At 33.2% G+C, this 22,017-nt stretch overlaps 1 protein-coding gene across 3 annotated transcripts in view; it reads left to right on the top strand.

Annotated features, from left to right (window-relative positions):
* HIVEP1 (HIVEP zinc finger 1) overlaps window positions 1-22,017 on the top strand; it is a 151,797-nt gene that overhangs the window by 81,187 nt on the left and 48,593 nt on the right. For all 3 annotated transcript variants that reach the window (XM_037519215.2, XM_037519216.2, XM_037519217.2), the window contains exon 3: window positions 4,137-4,190. In XM_037519215.2, the coding sequence (XP_037375112.1) occupies window positions 4,137-4,190 (54 nt within the window). The remainder of the gene's footprint in view (window positions 1-4,136; window positions 4,191-22,017) is intronic.

Below are 22,017 nucleotides of genomic sequence, written 5' to 3'. Positions count from 1 at the left end.
CATTTACCCTACAGGAGTGTTCCGGGAAGATTTAGGGATCTGAAGGAGCCTGCACTTCGGTGTCACTGAAGCTGAAAAGAAAGGGAGGGTAGGAGTGGGGGAAGGAGGTAGTGGGATTCCCAGGAACCTTATTAGCCAGGCTTTATATTTACCATTATATTAAATATAATGGTAAATTATAATTAATTATATTAATTATAATTATATTAATAATATAATAAAATATATTAATAATATAATTATATTAATAATATAATAAAAATATAATTATATTAATACCATTATATGGTATTAAAATGACTGTTTAAAGGATATAATAATCTGTGAGCCCTTCCAGGAGAGCTATTCAGTTTTTCTAGCTCCGTTCCTTCCTCTCAGGCCTGATACGGGATAGACATTCAGTACAACAAAAACACAGCTTTTGTTGAGCTTAATTCTGATGAATTTAATGGGTTGGACCCTGACACTGTAATGTGCTGGATCCAAGGCCCTTAAGGAGTGGTGTTGAGGCATCTGAGATGGTGAGGCTATCTCTCACCCTTCACCAGAAAATCAAAATGCTCAGAAAGCAAGAGCTTACTGTGAACTCTTATTTCAAGATTGTGCTAAAAATTGTTTTTAATTATTCAGTCATCTTCCCAGAACCTTAAGAGACAGATTGTTTCTTAAGGACTTAGGATTTGTTTTCTCAGAGGTTTCAGCTTTAGTAAATAAGGAGATTTTTCCTTTATTTATGGCTGATGAAAAGAAAATATTTTTCTATTTTCTGGGTACATTTTAAAAATTAAGGCATTATACAAGATTGTTCATAGCCTTTTTTATTAACAGGCAGTTACTGTGTTTTATCAGAGAAGAAAAACTGAAAAGATGTACATTTTTTGTGTATTATTTTTGTTGAGGTAGCATTGGTTTATAGTGCTATACATGATTTTATTTAAAACCTTTTAGTATCCCTCTTCCTAGCCTATTGTTCCTTTTAACCAGGGCCTCTCTGGATCTTGAGGGAATATTATAGCTCCATCAACTCTTCTTACTCAAAACTGAATTAATTAGAATTCCATCTTAATTTAAATACAGGGAGAATTCATTACAGTAAGAATGATGATATTTATTGACATGTGTGATTGATCATCATTTTGCATATATCTATTTTTATTTTTAAGCACCAGCAACAGAGAAACTTTTTGAATGTGGCATTCTTTGTGAAATTTTAACTTCAGATGACTGACATTGGTGGAGAGCACGAAGGATGATGTCTCACAATCTGAGATCTCATACTGTCTTCTTCTCCCATCCCCCAGTCAAGGATTATACTAAGAAATATTATTGCTGGGAAGTGTTACCTTTGGCAAAAGCATGGTGAAAAAAATGTGGTGAGATCTTGTTTCAGTGCATTTCCAGCTTCAGGTTTACAGTCCAGCAATGGATTGTGAAATGAGCCAAGTTGGGGAAAGTGGCATTTTTCATTTTTAATTGGAAAGGATAGAAAGTAGTGTGTGGGTGAGTTTGTTTCTGAATTGTGTTTACACATACTAGAATATAAAGATATGCTTCTTTCTCTCTGTCATGATGAACACAATCATAAATAGTGCTTTAAATTTCAGCAAATTGTCTAAATCAATTAACTGCCTATAATACTGACCATATTCTCTGTAATTTTAGCCTCTTAGAAGATCATTTTACCAGGACAATCATAAAACATAGGTTAAATATAAACAGGACTTTTCAATGAAAATTGATTGCAGCAAAATTTTTAATAATGGTTGTTACAAGCTCTCTTGTGTGTTTGCCCATTGAACTGGAGTTCTGGGTAAAAGCGTCTAAGTAGACGTGTATATTCAAGGTAGATGTCCTTAGTCTACTGATCTGCATGCTGTATTATCAAGAATAAAAGGCAGCTAACTTAAATTTTATAAAGGAAAGCTACTGTTTTGTGATCAGATGTAAACTGAGGTCACTTTTTAAAAAAGATTATTTATTTATTTGTTTGTTTATACAAGAACTGGGGTACAGGCCAGAGGTGGGGGGGGGGTGAGAGGATTCACCAGAGATAGCGTGGGGAGCAGTGGGTGAGACAGGAGGGGTCTGCTACGCCATGTGGTTCACCTCCCTGGCCAGGGATCAAACTCGTGCTTCAGTAGCTGGAGATTGCTTCATAGTTCTGACGCTACCGTTACGCCACCAGGGAGGCCCCGAACTGAGGTCACTTTTATAATAATTGTTAAGTTATATCGTCAACAGAGAGGGACCAAACCTCAATAAAGTAAATACCAGCTATTTTTAACATAGTTGTTGAATCATAAGCTTTTATTGCTTTGAGCCACAGTTGATTGTATTATTAAAGATTTGTTTTTATTTAGTATTGCCATATTACACTTGCATAAACTCTTGAATATACTCACTAATATCAGAAACACACAAAATATGTATGTATTATTTATGGTTCTTAAATTTGAACAAACTGCTGGCAAAGAAATAATGATGCTTTTGCTTTTTTGTTTTTCAAGGAGTATGTATTTAAATTTGTGACATGTTTATTTACAGTTTGTATGTCCACAATATACTTAGTCTGTTTTACTTTTTAAAAAGTAATAATTACATGTATGAGTTTATTATTTTTCTCTTTGAAGTAAAACCGCTACTGAATGCAGATCTTTCTGCATATAATTTAGATTTTTTTTTCAGGACTGTTTTCAATCACTTAGTGAGAAATAATAAAAGTTTGTAAATAAGAAAATTTATATTATTGCCAAAGGTTATCTCTACTTCCAACTCTTACTCTGGATCTGATAATTAGAAGGAAGCAAAAAGGACACTGCTGTGGGGAGCGCATTTATCAGGATGAAAATTTAGTTATTGACCATTGCTATATAATGTCTAATATTTTAAACTAGCTTGCTTCCTTTATTCTGCTTCTCCCACTGTCTTGATTTGTTGGGCAGGTTGGGTCATCAGGCAGGTACACCAGAGTTTCGAGGACTCATGGTGTGGGGATCTGTGTCTTTTAATTTGGGGGGAAGGATGCCATTTTGGAGAGAAAAATCTTCCATGAGTAGAAGAATGTTTAATGGCAGAGACCATCTGTGGACTAGTGGTATATGCTAGAAAGCATAAATACCAAAAGTACCAGTATTTTGAAAGCATGTACATTATGCTCATTTGGAATATCTTAAGTAAATATTATATGTATATATTTCATATGTACATATATTACATGTTATGTAATTATTGGTCAGTTTAGTATAAAAATAGTAACAAGAATTTTGCAATTTTTGTCATAGCATTTAGATTGCTATATTAAACTTGCTGTCACAGTTATGAAATATGTATATGTTTATAAAATTTCAGTTTATGTTGCCAAAGGAAACCGTGTTTATATGCAAAATTCAAGTGTATCCCATATATCAGATTGAAGATCTGCAGGTCCTGGGACAAGTCTTGCCTCCCCCTGCTTCCATCTGTTTCTGAGGCAGTACTCCCAACTTGGTTTATTTTTGCTTCTGGGTTATACCTTATTTTTCAAAACTGCTTTTACAACAGTTCTGTAATTATTCATTTTATACATTATCTCTTCAATGCAGTATTCTACATGCATACCATGAAGATAACTATCCTGCTATCAAGAGCTGGCAAAAGTGATGAGCAGCAATCTACTTAGCTCATTTGCTTTGTTTTCCCATTCTTTCCATGTTTGGCTTAGGTTAGATCTTTTGTGAACTTTGCTTAGACTTGTTTCTGTGCTTACAAAAATTTATTATATATCTCTAATAAAATCCCTACTGTGAACTTATATGTCTTCATGAAGAAATTATTATTTGTAGATATTTTATTAGGTAGCTAAACATTTTTTTTTTATTTTATAGATAGCCCAGTATTTAAAGGGTACTAATTACTTGCTTTGTGGAAACATTAATTAATTTCAGTTGGTACTTGTGTCTAAGACATGATAAAAATTGTACATATAATTTTAAAAGGAAGTATATAATTTTTACAGTTTACACATCTGTTTCATGAGTAATTCATTCATTCAACAAATACTTATTACCATGTATTAGGTATTCTTTATAAGTATGTTTTACTGTATTCTCATTTGTCTATGATGCATTGATTTATAAAGTTTTCTTTGTTTTTCTTAGACAAAATTGAAGAAGCACAAAAAGAACTTAATGGGGCAGATGTGTCAAAAAAAGGTAAATTAAAGCCAACCCCAATACAGATGATATTCTTGGCACAAATTTCTATTCAAGTACCATATTGCAGTGTTACTAAATCAGTGTGAACATACCACAAAATTAAAAATCACTTTAAATTAATTGATATCTAAAAGTATATGGACTTTGCTTTGTGAAATGTTTTAGCTACTTAGCATATTCTTTAAATTTCCCACATACTAATATATTGCTGGAAGTGTGAAAGATTGCTTCAACTCTTTTGAAAGTCCTATTAATGAGCTGTCCTTGTTTATAAAAGTAGAAGTACAGTGGATATTGATGGATGTGTTCATGCACTACAATTTTTTTTATAATGACACAAGCTTAAGACAACTAAAACAATCTGAATGCTAGTTCATGGAGGAATACATGAATAAATTACAGTAAATTCATAGCTTGACGTACACAATATTAGAAAAAAATTGAAAGTGAGGATTTATTGCTAAATGAGAAAAGTTAAAATGTATCATGTGAAATTTTCCAGTTTTTTTTCAAATGACAAAGGCATGATACACACATAAGTGTTTATGCACATACATTTGGTTATTTATAAGTTTGAAAGGGCTTATATACAAATGTTTACTAAAATGATGGGGAAAGGTATAGCGGAAGATGATTAACTTTTTAAATATGTCTGTTTCTTTCACTATCTACAATGGGTATATTTTTGTATAAAAAATTGTATACTTTTGTATAAAAGAAAAAAAAATTGTATACTTTTGTATAAAAGAAATTGGTTTTCATTCAGAGAAAGCACACTGATTATTTTTCCAGTTAATATGAAAAAATACATCCAGTGTAGAACATCCTGTGGGGAGAGGAGATGGTGAAGTAGAGAGTATTGTAACACTACTGTTAATGAGTAAAATTGATTAAAAGGCATAGTAAGTTCTCTTTATGGCATTTACTTTTCATGATTTATTATTCCTTTGTCTTTCTTATATTTTCTAATTGCAGTGTAATGTTTTGTTAAAGTAATTATACAAATAGGATTCCAATTGGAAGTCTTTATTTAAAAAAAAAGTCTTTTAAATTTAGTTAGGTTTGTAAATGTAGGTATCTTTGGGGAAAATGTTTCAGATTCTCCAGACTTTCCATTGCTTGCACATCCTGGGGAGCTTCCAATACTGTTTGGGGTTGGCCTGAATAGTTACACTGCAGTATGCATCACGTCACACCTTCTTTTTCCTTGCTATCCTTTTATCCCCTTGTTCCAATGGACAGCCAGAAAGTCCACGTTGACAGACCTAAGAGCAAGTCTATAAAGAGCAGAGAAGTCACCATAGCCATGTCACCTAGGCACTTTGACAGGTGGACTCAAAATCCCTTGCCCATATTGCTGTAGACATGAAGTATTTAAGCTACTCAGACTATAAGAGACCTTATGATTTAAACTTAATTTGTCATAGTTGGCCTTATTCACATCTAGTAACGATTTAGAACTGCTTCAAGTAGTAAATAAATGTGTGCTTGTTTCCCTTTTCCTGTTTTATTACCCTTATGCAAAGAGTCTTAAGTGAACTAGGGCCTCCCCTTGTGGCGCAGGCGGTTGAATGCAGTGCTCTGAAGCTGTTGCAGCCTCTGCAGTGCTGGTTCGATACCCGCCTGCCTTGGAGCAACCCACATGGCACAGCAGACCTCTCCTGTCTCGCCCGCTGCTCCCCTCAGCAGTGTATTTTGTCAGTATGCCTATTCTGTTCCCTGCTCTGTCTCTGGTGAATCCTCTCACCCTCCCGCACATCTGGCCTGTGCCCTGGTTCTTGTATAAATAAAATAAATCTTTAAAAAAAAAAAGAAAGTGAACTAAATGTCTGATAGGAAGGAGGAAATGGAACAAAGGTTCTAGAAAAAGAAATTGGATACAGTTTAGAATAATCTAGTCAGCTACATTTGTCAGGCTACACTTACTAAGACTTGGAATAAATACCAAGTGAATATTGTCTGCACTTCACTGCCTAGAATTACTACTTGACTTTCAATTTTACATATACATTCTGAGCAAATTAAAAATAAAATAATTTTCCTTTAAAATATGAGGAATTATATCCATTTCTCTTGTATAGCATTGTATAAAATCTTTGAGTAATAAAAGTGTTGAGATTTTCAAATTTTTGCTTTTTTTTGCTGTGCTTATTAACGGAAATTCACTTCTTTTGAAGTGTTTACTTTTAAAATTGAGTTATTTGCTGTTTTTTATTAAGATGACTCTTCTGGGACATCGCACTGTTTCATTAATTCCGGCATGCCATTAGGGTTTTGTTTTACCCCTGGAAGTTTGACTCTTTCTCCAGCTAACTTCTTTCCTGCAATGCTCACGGTTGTAAAGCTTTGAAGATGCTGTGACCCTTAATTAAGGTTCTTTCTTCCCCTTCTCATCTTTTAATTATTAGGGCAAGCAACTAATTTATTTCCAGAAACATCTTGCATGATGGTAGACTCTTAAATGAAAAAATATGCTCACTGATTTAAAAGTTTGCTTTTTCTAACATTTTTTTAATTTTTTTAAATTTAAAATTTTAATATTTTTTTTAATTTAAATTTTTCTAACATTTTAAGGAAGTATTACTCTATTTTTTATTAGTGTCATAGAACTGGCCTTACCCACTAAACATCAATGAAATAATATTATGTTAATAAAGTTGTATTTTTTCTCTGCTTATGAATGAAAATCAGATGACTTTTTATTTTAATCAATTTGGAGATAAGTGACATAAAATGATAGTGTTTGATTAGGCTTTATGAATTGGAGCATTAATAATGCTGTGTATTTACTTACATGCTGTTCTCTCTTCCATCCCACTTTTTTCTCTGTAAAGTTATTTACTATCATCAATTTTGTGTTCATTATTTTAGTGATTTAAAAATTAATGATGCATTCTCAAACAATATATTTCTTTAATTTTGCCAGAATTCGAGCTTTAAAAATAAAATTGATATATAATTTTTTCATAGCTTTCATTCAACACTATTGTAAAGATTCATGAATGTTGTTGCATGTAGCTGATTCTCCTCATTACTGTAATAATATTTCATTGTGTGACTGGTTGATTTGTCCATTCTCTTTTTGATTGATTTAAGTTCATTTTTTATTGATGACTCTGAGATAACTCTGCCTTTTTGATGTCAAACAATGCAGCTAAATATTCTTATATATGAGACGTGTCAGTTTCATAGGTCATTTATCAGGGAGTGTGGATGTTTAAGTACAAATACAATACTAACTTGTAGTTTAAAAGTATTTATTTGAAACTGCACTCACAGAACCAAGAATTCATTTTGTGCCATCTAGTGCTTGGCATTATGAATCTTTTCCAGTTGAATGGGTATAAAATTTTTAGTTTGTTCTGCTCTTGATTGTCATTTCCCTGATTACTAATAATGTCAAAATTGTCCTCATTTGTATTCTACCTTCCTGAAATGCTTGCTCTGGTATATTTCGCACATTTAAAAAAATATTTTCTTCTAATGTATTTGGATAACAACCCTTATCCATTTCATGTTTTTAGTTTTTGAATGAATTGTTCACTTTCTTTAAAGCTCCTTTTAGTAAACAGAAGTTCTTCATTTTAATAGTATCAATATAGTTATTTTTTTCTTTCATGGTTAGTATTTTTTTGTTGCGATTTTGTTTGTCTTAAGAAATTCTTGCATACCACAAAAAAGGGTATTTCTGTATTTCCTTAAATTTTTTTCTCCACTTTAGATTAAAAGTCCTGGAGTTGCTTTTTGTTTGTTTGTTTGTTTGTTTGTTTGTTTGTTTGTTTGTTTAATTATAGCAGATTCAGAGTTCCAAATCTTCCCCCAAGTGAATAATCGTTTGTCTCTGGTGGGTTTTTCCTTTTCTGTTTCTTATTAATTTTTCATATATGTCTGAATTTTTTTCTTCGCTCTTTGTTCTGATAGTTTGTATATTCATTTTATTATTTTCATGTACATTAGGGCAAATTCCTCAAGATACTCTTTTTCAGGAGTGTTTTGACTATGTCTTACTTTTTGCTCATCTATTTACATTTTAGAATCAGCTTTTAAAAAATAACTTGGAATGTTGTTTGGAATTGCATTGAATTTGGGGCCAAACTAACCAATATCACTTATAAAGGAATATGTTTGATACTTACATTTTCTTTAATGTCTTATAATTTTTCTCATATGGGTCCTCTTTATTTTTATGGGCTTATTGGAATTTTACTCTTGCTGAATTTCATTTTTAAGTTTTTTTCAGCTTGTTTCAACATACATTTTTGTATATCCAGCCATCCTTCTGAATTCATTCATTCTGAAAATCTGTCTGCAGCTCCTTTAGATTTTCTTGTAGATAGTCATATCTGGGAGTAATGAATGTTTTTTCTTTCCTTTTAAAAAATATTTTTTTACATTTTAAAAGGGCAGGTTTATTAAAAGGAAAAAGAAAAAGAGGGATGCACCTACATAGTCACAGGCAGGCAGGGAGCTCTTTCTTTCTCTTCCTTTTAAAATCATTGTTCCTTTTATTTAATTTTCTTGTTTTACCCAGTTGGCTTTAGTAAAATGTCAGCAGAAAATGGTTGTATTAACATCCTTGATGTGCTCTTCATTTTAAAGGGATATGTCTAATATCTTCCCACTACATTGTCATTTTATGTGAGGGTTGGGTCAGTTTATTGTTTAATAGCTTAAGGAAGTTAACCTATTTTTAATTTGTTGATATTTTATTAAATCACAAGTAGCTCGTCTTTTTTTTAAACAAATGCTTTTTCCTTATATAGAGAGATGATCTCATGGTCTTTAGCTCTCATTCTAATGGTTAAAACTCATTTTCATAATTTTAATAAAACCAAATTTGATGTTTAGAGTTTTTAAACATCTACTAGCTTGGATTTCTTCGTTTTTGTTGAAGAGTTTTTATATCCATGTTCAAGAAATACTGCTCTATAATTTTACTTTCTTATAATTTTCTTTTTTTGATTTTGTCTTTAGATACTACTAGCTTAATAGCATTATCTGAGGATTGTATCTTTCTGCTTCCCATGGAGGTACTTGTTTATTTTTGAAATGGCAGTTTCTTAGGCAAATCTTAGAACATCTTTTGAGTTTTGAGAGGTGGTTGAGGGTAGATTTTTAAGTTCATTGTATTAAATTCAGTGTATTAAATAATTAGAACTATTCGCAATTTTCAGTTAGATTTATTAATTTATACTTTTCCTAACATCCATTTTATGTGAATATTCATTGTTTATTGACAAAAAGTCACTCATGATACTTTTTTACTGTCTTTTATTGGTGCTGGATCTGTAGATGTTTGTCAGTTTTTCCATTGCTATTATAGCTCATTAGTACTATTTCTTTCTTTCTTGATTAGTCTTACTAGAAGTTTATCTTCTCACTCTCAAGTATACCAGCTTCTGATTTTCTTCATACTGTCTTGTATCATCCTTTTCAGCTTCATTAAATGTTGTTCGTTATTGTCTTTCCCTGTTTTTCTTTGTTTATTCTGTAAATCAAATTTCTTAAGTTTGCAGCTCAACTTACTCAATTTTAAGTTTTTGTCTTCTGTATTGGAATGATGTAAGGCTGTTAATTTCTTTCCAAGTAGTGGTCTAGCCATATTACATATGCTATCATACTTGTTCATTTTTTAATTTCTATGCTGGTTTCTTCTTCCATCCTCTTGATAGGGTTGTTTTTCTCACATGAATGAGAATATTATCGTATGCTTTTCCTAGTGATTTCTGACTAAATGACTTTTTTTTGAAACCAGTTTGTATTTTAAAAATAATTTTCTGACTTTGAATACTGTGTATTAAAAACTTCAGGAAATGCTCCTGGATTTTATGTTAGAAATTTTGAATTCAGTATTTCACAAAGATGAAAAGACTGACATTGAGAGATGCTAAATAGTCTTAACCCGGGAAATGCAGAAAGTGGTATGCCAGCAAGTGGCATGAGGAGGTTCAGCCCTAGCTCTTGGATTCTACTGTCTTCATTGTGTATATCAGAACCTTATGAGAGCTGTGTCCTAGTGATAGCTGAACCTGTCTGGACATTAACTGTTGCTCTAAATACAATTATGATAAGTTATATCCAAAAACTTTCGATGACTGAGGAAACATAGTTATGATTCAAACAATGATAGATAAGGTGGAGATTTAAAGTCAGCTTGCACTGGGATTTTTCATAGTATTCTCTCAAGCAGAATCACCACCGTATTACTGTTAAATTACTTTTCAGCAGCAGTGATATCATTCTAACATATATACTCTGGATAGTTTTTATTTAAATGATAATTGGCATCATTTATTTTATCACACTTGTGGAGGATAACAGGTCCCCAGCACTTAAATAATTTTTAGAGGTCAAGAAATATTGTAAGGAATCAACTGCTGAAATAACTCATTGTGCTCCAAGGAGTCTGTTGACTGACAGGATTTTGCTAACATAGTCATGATCTATGCCCTTGAATGCCTTCCTGTTATCTGGAATAGCTTAAAGGAACCTAGGTTCCCAATAAAAATAGACTAATTCAGAAGCAAGAGTGACAGACCAATGAGAAGAAAACTTAATTGGTGAACTTGTTAATTTAGTGTTTAAATAAGAAAGCTAGCATTCATTCACTTATATTGCCTAATGTTTTTTAAGCTCCTATTAATAAGTGTAAGTTTACAAGAAAAATACTCCCACTTTTTTACTCTTTTAAATATCATGTAACGGTATTTAAAAAAAATAAAGACTGATTTGGAATAATACTTTACGTTAATGAGTTTATGCCTTAATGCCAATGACGTTCTCTTCTTTAAGAATTATGCTAGGTATAGGACCTCCCCAGTGGCGTAGCGGTTGAGCACTGGGTTGTGAAGCTGCCTGCAGCCTCTGCAAAGCCGGTTCGATCCCTGGCCGCCGGGTGAGGGTCCCACATGGTGCACAGACCTCTCCTGCCACCCGTTGCTCCCCTCAGCAGTGTACTTCATCAGTCTGCCTGCTCTGCTCTCTGTTCTGACTCTGGTGAATTCTCTCACCCTCCCACACTTCTGACTGTACCCAGTGCTTGTATAAATAAATAAATAAATATTTAAAATAAATTTTTAAAATAAAAAAGAATTATGCTAGGTATACATAAGAAAATACAGGAGCATGTTCTTTTTATTAGGAACCATAAATTTCCTGCTAAGTAAAACTAAAATTTAGGTGACAGAATAGAAAAGTTGGATTGATTTTATTGAATTGAAATGAATGCTATTAACACAGGTAAATGTTTTAAAGCAGTCTGGAAGAAAATATGTGCAATAAAACAAAGCTTGGTTGGTTTAGTGAAAATGTTATAAACTTAGGATATTAATTTAAAAGTGAAAACTGACATTAATAAAGCCCAAGGATAGCCCATTTTAGTGAGATGTCTAAAATATAGAGTATTTTTTAAAAGAATGCAGTTTTATTATTTTAGTATGATGGTAATGCTAACTAGAATATATCTTGGAAGGGTGTAGTTCTTGAATTTATAAATTAATGACTGGGAAATATTTAATGAGCACATTAAATGGTTAAGAAGTAATGTTTATAAATACTGCCCCCTTCATTTTAAAAGCCCTAAATAATTCCTCATTGCAAAGTTCTTAGTTCATTCTCTTATCCAATATGTTTTTATTATGAGCAGCCCTTCTTTTTAGCTTTGGAAAGCAGATAGGAAAGCAAAAGGTTAAATCCTTAAGGAAGCCACTAGCTTTCACTCAGCCCTTGCCCAAATTATCATAAAATCTGAACAGGTAGAATCAAAATTCATGAGGTTTTTTAATGTAGACTGGCAGGAGCACCTCACAAATTCTCCTGGGAAAACAGAAACAGATTTCTGTTTTTTTTTTAGGAAAGAAAATCATCTTCTTTTAATGTTATATTAACTGGAATTTGAAATTTAAATATTCAGGACTTGTGAAGTGTTCTCTTAGTGTAATAGGCATTGCTAATAGCTTGAAATATAGGAAGATAAATATTGTTTTTATTATGTACTAGTTAAAAGTACCACATCAATCTGTCAGTATTTTGAGATTTAAAATTATTGAATCTCAAAAGATCATTCCTGTTGTTAAATCTGCCAACTTTATGGAAGAAGATTTTCATAATAACAAAGAATATTTTGGTATGTTATTGTAAAATAAGTGGCTTTAAATATTCTATTCTTAGTTTATAATATAAATGCAAAAGAAAACTTCCTACAAAATATGAGAGGAGAAATCCTCAGTGTTTACTAACAGAGTACTTATTGATTACTATCTGCTGAGTAGATACTAACAATATTTTAATTTTATAATATTTATCTAAATGCTTGGATTCTTTTGTGCTTCCATGGCATATTCCATTGACTTCAAATGCTATTGATTGTAAGATACAATGATTTCATGCTCCATTTAGAAAGGGAAAAAGTCAGTGTCAGTTAAATCATGACACAGTGTTTCTATAATTGATTAGAAGATGCATCCTGATTTCAGGGAGATTAAAATGTTCAGAACCCATTGTCTGAGATTCTATCAAGTATGTATTTATGTCCACTGCTTCATTTTTTGACAAGAGAAATGAAGTAGTTCACATAATGAGGTGTGGATTTGAGCTGCTTTGAAGACAGCATTTCTGAGGACAGTGAAAAACAAAGGAATGGACTAATTCTGTTGGTTCACTTGAGGATTCATGGAAGAATAATAAGGAAAAAAATAAATCCAGGTTATATTCAACTTATTCTCTTCACATTTGAGTTAATTGGCCTCATGCATATGCCTTAACATTTTCTATATAAATAATGTTGCAGAGTAACTTAGCAGGCTTATAGGTATGTTGCTGTTGATTTAATTTAGGTGTTTTTCCATCTTTGCTCTGCTGTCTATATTCTTGGGGTGGGCAGTGGGGTGGGGGAGGGAGGTTTGGACAAAAGAAAAAACAAAGAAGAAGCTCAAATATTTATTGCCTACATGGAGGTTTTTTTCTTTTTCCTCAGATCAGAGAAGGCAGTAGACATGTTCCATAACTGATAAGTATAGTTTAGGGAGGAAGGAATAGAAAATAAAAGTGAGGTGAGACAGACTAAATTTGAAGACATATAAACAACAGGAAGAAATTAAAATAAATTTTTAAAGAAATGGGGAGAAGTGCCATTTCACCAAAATATGATATTCTTTATGATTACTGTTCCATTGCTCAGAATGTATTTATCCTGCTGTGCATCATATAGCAGGACAAATACCCTGACTACCAAGCGTGGAATATAAAACCTTCTATTTGATTCAAGAAAATACTTAAAAGTAACAAATGAGATTATGTGAGTGAGGAAGGGCTGTAGGCCGACTAAAGAACATTTAAATGAGAAGAGATATTCATACATAGTCTGATGTTTGGTTATAGGGGGAAGTAGATTTGACCATACTGCTTAAGAACAGATTGTTATTGGGAGTGCAGCTCACTCCACAGGAGTACAAAGTGGAATGTTGGTCCTGTTTCTGGAGGCCCACCAGCTCCCTACAGTTAGTCACTTAGTCACTACTAAGTTAGTCACTTAGTCACAGTTTAACACATTCCTTTAAAGGCTCTGCAGGACTCAGCTTGGAAACCAGCTAAGTGGCCTGAGACCTCACCTCACTGAGCTGCTCATGATTCCTCCAGTTTTTTGTCTGCTGTATCCTGACACCTCCTACACTCTTGGTACACGCTGTAGAAACGAATCTGTGTTAAATAGATGAAGAAGGGGGTAGGTAGATTGAAAAGGATGGGTCGGGCTTTAAAATAATGTGAACTGTGGTTAAACAGGTATTTTTTATTTAGCTTTCTGTGATTTGGATTACATAGCCCAAGTAAATTGTTTCATTATATTAAATTATCTGTATAATTTAATTGTAACTATAGTGATATATACAAATTGTCTATGTATGTCTAACAAAAATAAAAGCTTCATTTTCTGACTTTTAATAGAGACTGCTGATAGCTTTTTCAAATGAATAATTTCTTAAAACTTAATCAAAAACACTAAGATTAAAATTGTTCTTAATGTACTTTGTACTATAATAACATTATAGCATGATAGTTAATGAGATTGTGATATTCTGAAGAATTGAGGATTCTAGATTTCTAGATGTTTGACACTACAAACCAAGAACCTTTGTGGTAGAAATGTTTATGAAACAGATCCCATATTTTCTTGTCTTAGTAATTTAATATCATTATCCTCTAGTTGAATGATTTTGTTTTGTTTTAGCATCATTTGTGCTGGTAAACCATAATGCAGAGGTGAGTGAAGAGAGGCAATTTATTGCATTTTTTGTTGTGAAAATGCTTTACCATGGCTGACTTAAAAGTACCAGTGAATCTGGCTTAGAAAATTACTGAATATTCAGTATTCATTGCCTTAGAGAAATCCTTATCTAAGAGAATGCACCTCTTATGTTTAAAGATCTTAGGACATAGAAAAGGCACCAGAGTTTTTGGGATCTTTCTAATGAAAGTCAAGAAATTTGAATGCCCTCAATGGAGAGAAATGGGACTGTTATTCTGTAAATTTACGGTTTGAATCAAAGGCTGAATCAACCTTCTAATAGGTGATCTTATTAACTCTAAGTTTAATAAGGTAAAATATAAAAGCACATCAGGATATTTGATTTTTATTGGTTATATTATCAGTGTCAATTATTTAGTTAGATTTTCATTCAAATTTTTATCTTTTGCTTTTCCAATTCACCTCCAATTTTCTACAAGCCAAATTACAAGACATTAGAAACATGTTATTTTAGAACATCTCATCTCAATTGTTGTCAGTTTTCTGTTACCTTCTTTACTAACCTGGCTTTAGCATAGCCAAAGCGGACCTGTCTTGAAGTACAAGGTTGTATTTTCTCTAGGGTACTTCTTAGAAGTCCTGCAGAATAGCTTATCAAAATAGTAAATAAGGTTTTTATAACAACCTTTTCTAAGCTTTAAGTATATACTTGTTCTCCTTTTCTTAGTAACCTCTTTAAAAGACATGTTGTTATGTAAAGTGGTAATTATAACTATCATGTTGGGGTGTAACATTTATAGATATGATATGAATAGCAATAACAAGATAAAACAAGGAAAAGGGATAAAACTTTTAAGGTATAATGTTTTTGTCTTGTTGGATATACATTGGAAGTAGATTTTAATGAGTTAAATGTAGGACTAGAATACTACAAAGGGATTAACTCAAACATAGTGACTTGATATAAGATATAGTAGAGAAGTAGATGCGGCGGAAGAAACATGATTACATGATATATAGAAAACAAAATGGCAGAAATACATCCTGTTCAGTAATAACATTACATGTGAATGGATTTAACAATTCAATCAGAAGGCAGGGCTTGTCAGTCTGGACAAAGAAGAAAGTCCAGTTATGTGCTGTCTAGTTTCAGAGACACAACTGGACTGAAACTAATGGATGGAAACACATACATACATCATGTAAACTGCAAACATAGGAATACTGAAGTAGCTGGCCTAGTATCAGACAAAAGAGACTTTAAAGTGAAAACGTTGCTGAAGAAAACGGGCGTTTTCTCATGATAAAAGAGTTAATCCATCAGGAAAATATAACAGTTTATAACAGCTTACAGCAGAGCCTTAAAATACGCCAAGCATAACTGACAAGTGAAGGGAGAGAGGATTCAACTGCACAGCTGGAGACATCAATGACCCACTGTCAATAATGGATGGAACACCTAGGCAAAAGGTCAGCAAGCAAATAGAAGGCTTCTGAACAGTGTAAGCCAGCTGGATCCAGTAGATACATCGACAGCAGAATACATCTTCTCCTGAGCACATGCAACATTTTGTAGAATAGGCCATAAAACAATTTATCAGTAAATTTAAGATGTCTGAAATAATTCAAAGTCTGTTCTCTGACCATAATGGAATGAAATTAGACATAAATGACAAAATAATGTACTTATCTATACTGATCTGTACCAAAAGTTCTTTTGGTCCCAGAGGAGAAGAAATTGGCAGTCAATAAGGCAAAAAGTTTAAGTGATTCAAAGGTTTTCAAAGCAAGTACATCATGACCATTGCTATGAAATTGATAACTGAAATTCTGCATTGGAATCTCTGTACATGAGAAAACTCATAAAAAATAAAGGAGATTGGAAGTGCTTTTTCTGAAACAAACATAGATTGCTATACAAATTTTTTAAAGACCATAGTTCCTGCAAAAGAACAAAATGTTCAAAGGCATCTTCTTAAGTAATCAAACAAGGAAAGGGATTATTGGAAGACAGAAATATATTGGAACAACTATATCATCTCCTTTTTTTCTGAATAAGGTAGTCAGAGGTTTTTTTTAATCACTGAAATTTAATAGAGGGGCCTCCCTGGTGGTACAGGGGTTAAAGACACAGCACTATCAAGCTATCCCCAGCCACTGCAATGTGAGTTAGATTCCCCAGCCAGGGAGCTAACCCACATGGCACAGCTGACCTCTCCTGTCTCTCCCACTGCTCCCCTCAGCACAGCAGTGGAGTTCAGTAGATTGGCCTATTTTGCTCCCTACTCTGTCTCTGGTGAATCCTCTTACCCCCACGCCTCTGGCCTACACCCCAGTTCTTGTGTGCATAAATAAATAATCTTTAAAAAAAGAAATTTGGTAGAAAGATTCACTTGCAACCCAGTTTTGTTATCTTTTCATTTGTTAAGGAGAAACTTATAAAAGATTAAATATTATGTTGGGTTTTTATGTTAATTTAGTATTCTTTATTTTAATAATATTCAATCCATTTGAAATAATTTTATTTTGTTTTTATTAACATGCTTATGCAAGTTTGGGTTACATTTTTACTCCTCCATATGTGCACATGCTTCACAGTAATTCTTATACTCTAATACAAAGGACACAATAGAATATGTTATCTTTAATAAGCTTAGTCAAACATCAAATAAAATTATCTTTTATGAGAAAAGTATTAAAACTAGTTTCACTGAAGCTAAAATACAAGTGTTAATTTAATACTAGCTATTCCATATTAGAGGAAATAAATGCTGAATACTGGTTTAGCCATTTTTTTTCTGGTATCACAATTGTAAACCATGATGAGGATATCAACATTAACATGTTAATAAGCCAGAATTGAAGATCCAGACACCGCATTATTCTTTTCTACGTACATTTTCTCAAATAATCCTCACAGCTTCATGATATATCATTATCTGCATTTTACAGAAAATGAAGCACAATGAGAGAACTCTTACCTAAGGTTGAATAACTAGTAAGTGGTAAATCCAGGGCTTAAGCTTCCCTGTACACAGTTCACCAGAGTTCATATTTGAGCAGGGATGATTTGGAGAAATGGTAACTGGGATTGAGACTAGGAGGGAGGGAGAAGAGCAAGGCTAGGTCTTAAGTAAGACCCTAGAGGCCTATTTAGGCGTTCACCTTCTTGGACCAATTTTATTTATAAACTGTTACTTTCTTGGTTACTCAAGTGTCCAACTATATTAGGGTGAGTGCAATAGTCTCTTGTCCTTTTAAATATTTTTGTTTTTACGTTATATCCTTTACATTTCTGAAAAATTATTGATTAGATTTATTTTTTTCTTAATTTTCAAAGATTGGTATCATTCTTTTAAATTTTCAGTTTCATTTCTGACTAGTTTTTGTTCTTCTTTTCTCTCATCTGTATTCTTCCAGTCTTAATTATTTCTCTGAAATCATATATTGACTGCTTAGGAAATTATTTTTCATATATAGAAAAGTTATACAGCATTCACATATCTTTGATTAATTGCACAAGTATTTGATTACCTATTTTGTCTGTATATACTAGATTTTGATCTATATTATTCTAAAGGATTGTTAAGTAAGCAACTATTGGTTGAGTTCTTAACTTGCTTATTGTCCTCACTTGCAGTTGAAAATTTAATTACTTATTTACTCGTGTGAGAATAGTATGTATGCTCCTTGTGCCATGTCTAGCCCCCATTTCTGTGTGTCTCAAAAACATTTTAGAGATGAAAGTTTTATTTTAAAACATTATAAGGGTATAAGATTTGTGACTTGATTCTACTACAGTCTCTTTTTCTGTTAAAGCCTATGCATTTTTTTCTGTTTCCTGAATCATCTACATCAGAGTGCATGCTACTAGTAAATTCAGATTTCCCACTCATACTTTACATTTCTGTTTCTTTTGAAAAGTTTTTAAAAATGCATTTTGTTACTTATTTGTTATGGTATGAAAATTTAATAATGTCTTTCCTTGCATTGTTCACATCTTTAAGTGATTCCTGGCCTTCTGATGAGGTTGACCTCAAATTCTGTTCCATTCTTGCTTTTCTTTTCAGGGCTTGGATTCTTGTTCACAATTGCTGCTGTGTTCTGATTGTATTTCATGAATTCTTCCATTAGGAATATTAAGGCTTTGATTTTGGTTAGTAAAACTTACCTTTTCTTTTACTGAATGGTCTAGGAACCACTCTTCGTATTCCCTTGATTTACTTACTGAGGCATGGTGGTGCTCCCAGGGGCTGCTTTTGTGTTCCTTCTGACTTCAAGCTTCTGGGCTCTTCACCATTAAAGAACTTGTTGGTTTACCTGCTTTTGACTAATATGTTATTATTATCGTGTATTTGAATTTCATATGCTTTATTATTTTTCATGCTGTTTCTACTCATTGTGATTTATTCCCATGTTAATCACTTTTTTGTTATTTCATCTTAAAATTCTAACTTCCCATCTGGGATGCTTTTAAAAAAAAAAAAAACTTGAAAATAGCCTTTAGTTTCCCATTAGTCACAGGTCTGTTATGACATATTATTTCATGTGTCATTTATTAGAAATTGTCTATTTTCATCCTTCAGAAATACTTTTTGCTGAGTATAGAAGAAAGTAGCATAGAATTCTACCAATTTTTCTTTCATTGAGTACATTGTTGCTGTTGCTATATCATTTTTGAGTCTTAATTGTTGCTTATTTGAAAATAATGTGGTTTTGGCTTTTTATAACACTGCGTGAGTTTTTGTTGAAGTAACGTTGGTTTACAAAACTGTATGTTTAGAGGTATAGGCTCACATCTCCTCAGACTTCCATTACCACAATGCGCCCACCACGAAAGCATGGATACTCTTTCACCACAGTTGATTGGGCCCCTTTGTTTCCCATCCCCAGCCTCCATCTCTGGTAGGCTCAATTCTGCTATCAGATTTCTAGGACTTGTTTGATTTAATTTGGGTAGCATTTTCTTTATCAATATATATATTTTAAGTTCTTTGGCCTTGTCTCTGATTTTTGCAATTTCACATGAATAGATATAATTTCTCTTATTTGTGGTTTTATCACTCTTGAATCTGTAGATTTGTGTGTTTCATTAGTTCTCAAAAACTTTTAGACCTTGTCTCCTCAGATATTGCTTCTGTAGTTCCTCACATAAAAGCATGTAGTTCTTCTAAGAACTCCATTCATTGCATGCCTTGGGTTCTTCATTTTCACTCTTAACCCCTTTAGATTGCTCTTTATGGGTAGCAAACTCTCCCTGGGCTTAAAGGAGTACCAGATGCTGATATCACCTTTTTGAACTTTTGCCCTTTTTTCCTCATCTGAATACTGACCCATTAACTTTTCAGCACCTTCATAATGTTTTAGTGCCTTCAAGCTGATAATTATATTTTGCTAAGTCTGTTGTCCACATTAGTAGAGTGCTTTCTTTATTCTACTCTCTGCTTCAGTTCCCATCTGTAAATGTGTGTTATCAACCTTTTCCTCTATACTTCTTAGTTATTTACTTATTTTATTATATTACTTAGTTATTTTAAAAATTCCCTGTCTGAGAGTTCTAACATCTGTATCATCTCTGAGTCTGGTTTTTTTGATTACTTTCTCTCTTGACAGTAGGTTCTTCTTAGTGTGTACATGTGTGTCTTACATTTTTATTGAATTTTGGTTATTGTTTATACCAGTAGATGGTAAAGTCAGTAGTGATTGTAGTAGACATTGTTACTCAGTCAGGTCATCTGCCGAGGAGTTTGAAGCAGTCTTTTCAGGAGTTGGACTGGGTTCAGATTTTGTTGTTTCTTTATCTTCATTCTACCACACTGGCCTGTAATTCTTTTAGTGGTGGCCTGCCATTTTTTTGTGCTGATAGTGGGATGGAGGATCTGAAGGTTTTTTTTTTTTTTTTTTTTTCAGTTTAGTGCTGTATGTTCAATTTTCAGCTGCCTATACCTTTGTATGGACTGGACTTGCTCCACCTCCTTGACCTTCTCCTTGGAGTACACTGCTATTATTTCTTAACAGTGTTTGACTGGGATAAGTGAAGATCACTCTTATCCCAATGTAGTCTCAGTCTTAAGCACTTCCTGTTTTTCTTGGCCCACTCATAGTAGCAAACCTCTAATTTTGTTGGTATGGACTTTTGACCCCAAGACAGTTTCCTACCTCCTTTGGGTTAGAGCATTTTCTCTCCTACCCTTCTCCAAGCTTTTGCCAGTGCTCTGTGGATGATGTATCTGCTGTTTCTTTCCCAGCAGCTTAAAGTGTGAGGTTTTTGGTCCACAAGAGAGAAGCTCATAGGCAGGGCCTGTAGCTTTGTGCCTTTTTCACAAATGTGGCTGAATCCTTCTGGTATTTGGAAGGCTGTTTTCTCTACTTGTCTGCTCTGGCCATGTGTGAAGACCTGGTGGCTGCCCACCAAAAATAGCCTGGAAGTGAGTGTGAATTCCTTTGTGTCTGAGGCCCATCAAAATCAGGCCACACTTGGCCTCCTACAGTGTTAGAATTTTAGGTGATACCTTCTCACACATTTGCATGACTACTGCATCCTCTTCTTACATCTTACACCCTGTGTGGCCCTATATGTGAGCCAGTACATGTTTCTGTCCTCAGAGGTCAGGCAATTTGGTTGCCCTTCACTTTCTGATGGACTCAAAAGGAGTTCTGATTTTTGTGTTATTTCTGCATTTTTCTAATTGTTAGGAAGGATGCAACCCTCTTCAAGTTTTTACATCCTAAAGTAGATTCAGGTATTTTCATTTTTAAAATAAGGACTAGATGGACTTTATTATATATCACTTTTTTAAAAATAGTCATATGAAATTCTAATTGAGCCTTTGTGAAGTCAGGAATTATACCAGTAGGTAGCCTATTATATTTCTCTCTTATTTTCTCCTACTTAGATATTTTTTTCATCCAGCCCTATTAAGTGTGGGTTATGTAGGAATGAATAATAAAGACAAGTCTTACAGATCTCATATCATTATCAGAAGGTGGACAAAGATACTTACATAAATAAATAGGGCATTTTGCATTGTGATAATATTATAAGGATGGACAACACAAGGCCAGCTGCTTTAGGTGTAATGGGGTAATGGACATGAATGTTTATGATCTACATTCAACATGGGTTGAATATGATCTAGTCTTGTAAAAAGTTGAGAGTAGGAGGAACTTTTCAAGAAATGACAAATACAAACCTGTGGACAGGAAGGAGATGGGCCTGATGGAGTATCACGGTGTTCACCACTGTTGACTACAGCATGGAAAGTAGGGGGAAATTGGCATGGACAGAGGTTGGAAAGGTGGAGTCAGATAAGCATGCCATCTTTTGACCAAGTTAAATGTTTAAATTACATTCTATGAGGAATGGGAGGAATGTGCATTGAATGTAGCTTACAAATGCTTGCTAAGTAAAATGAGCTGTTCCTACATCCATGTGGTAGCTTCTCATTTTAACTCTAGTATAGATATCACACGTTAATTTATTTGTCTTGCATTTTCAGGCTCCTTCTCTCTGCTGATTTACTTCTTGTTTGTAAACCCCTCAACCCTATCTACCTTTCCATTCTTTTCCCCTGATATTGA

Source organism: Talpa occidentalis, unplaced genomic scaffold (genome assembly GCF_014898055.3).
Source record: "Talpa occidentalis isolate TD23 unplaced genomic scaffold, MPIMG_talOcc4v2.1 talOcc4.2, whole genome shotgun sequence".
NCBI classification, from domain to species: Eukaryota; Metazoa; Chordata; class Mammalia; order Eulipotyphla; family Talpidae; genus Talpa; species Talpa occidentalis.
Note: the sequence above shows the minus strand (reverse complement) of the source record. Positions and strands in the feature narration are given on the sequence as shown.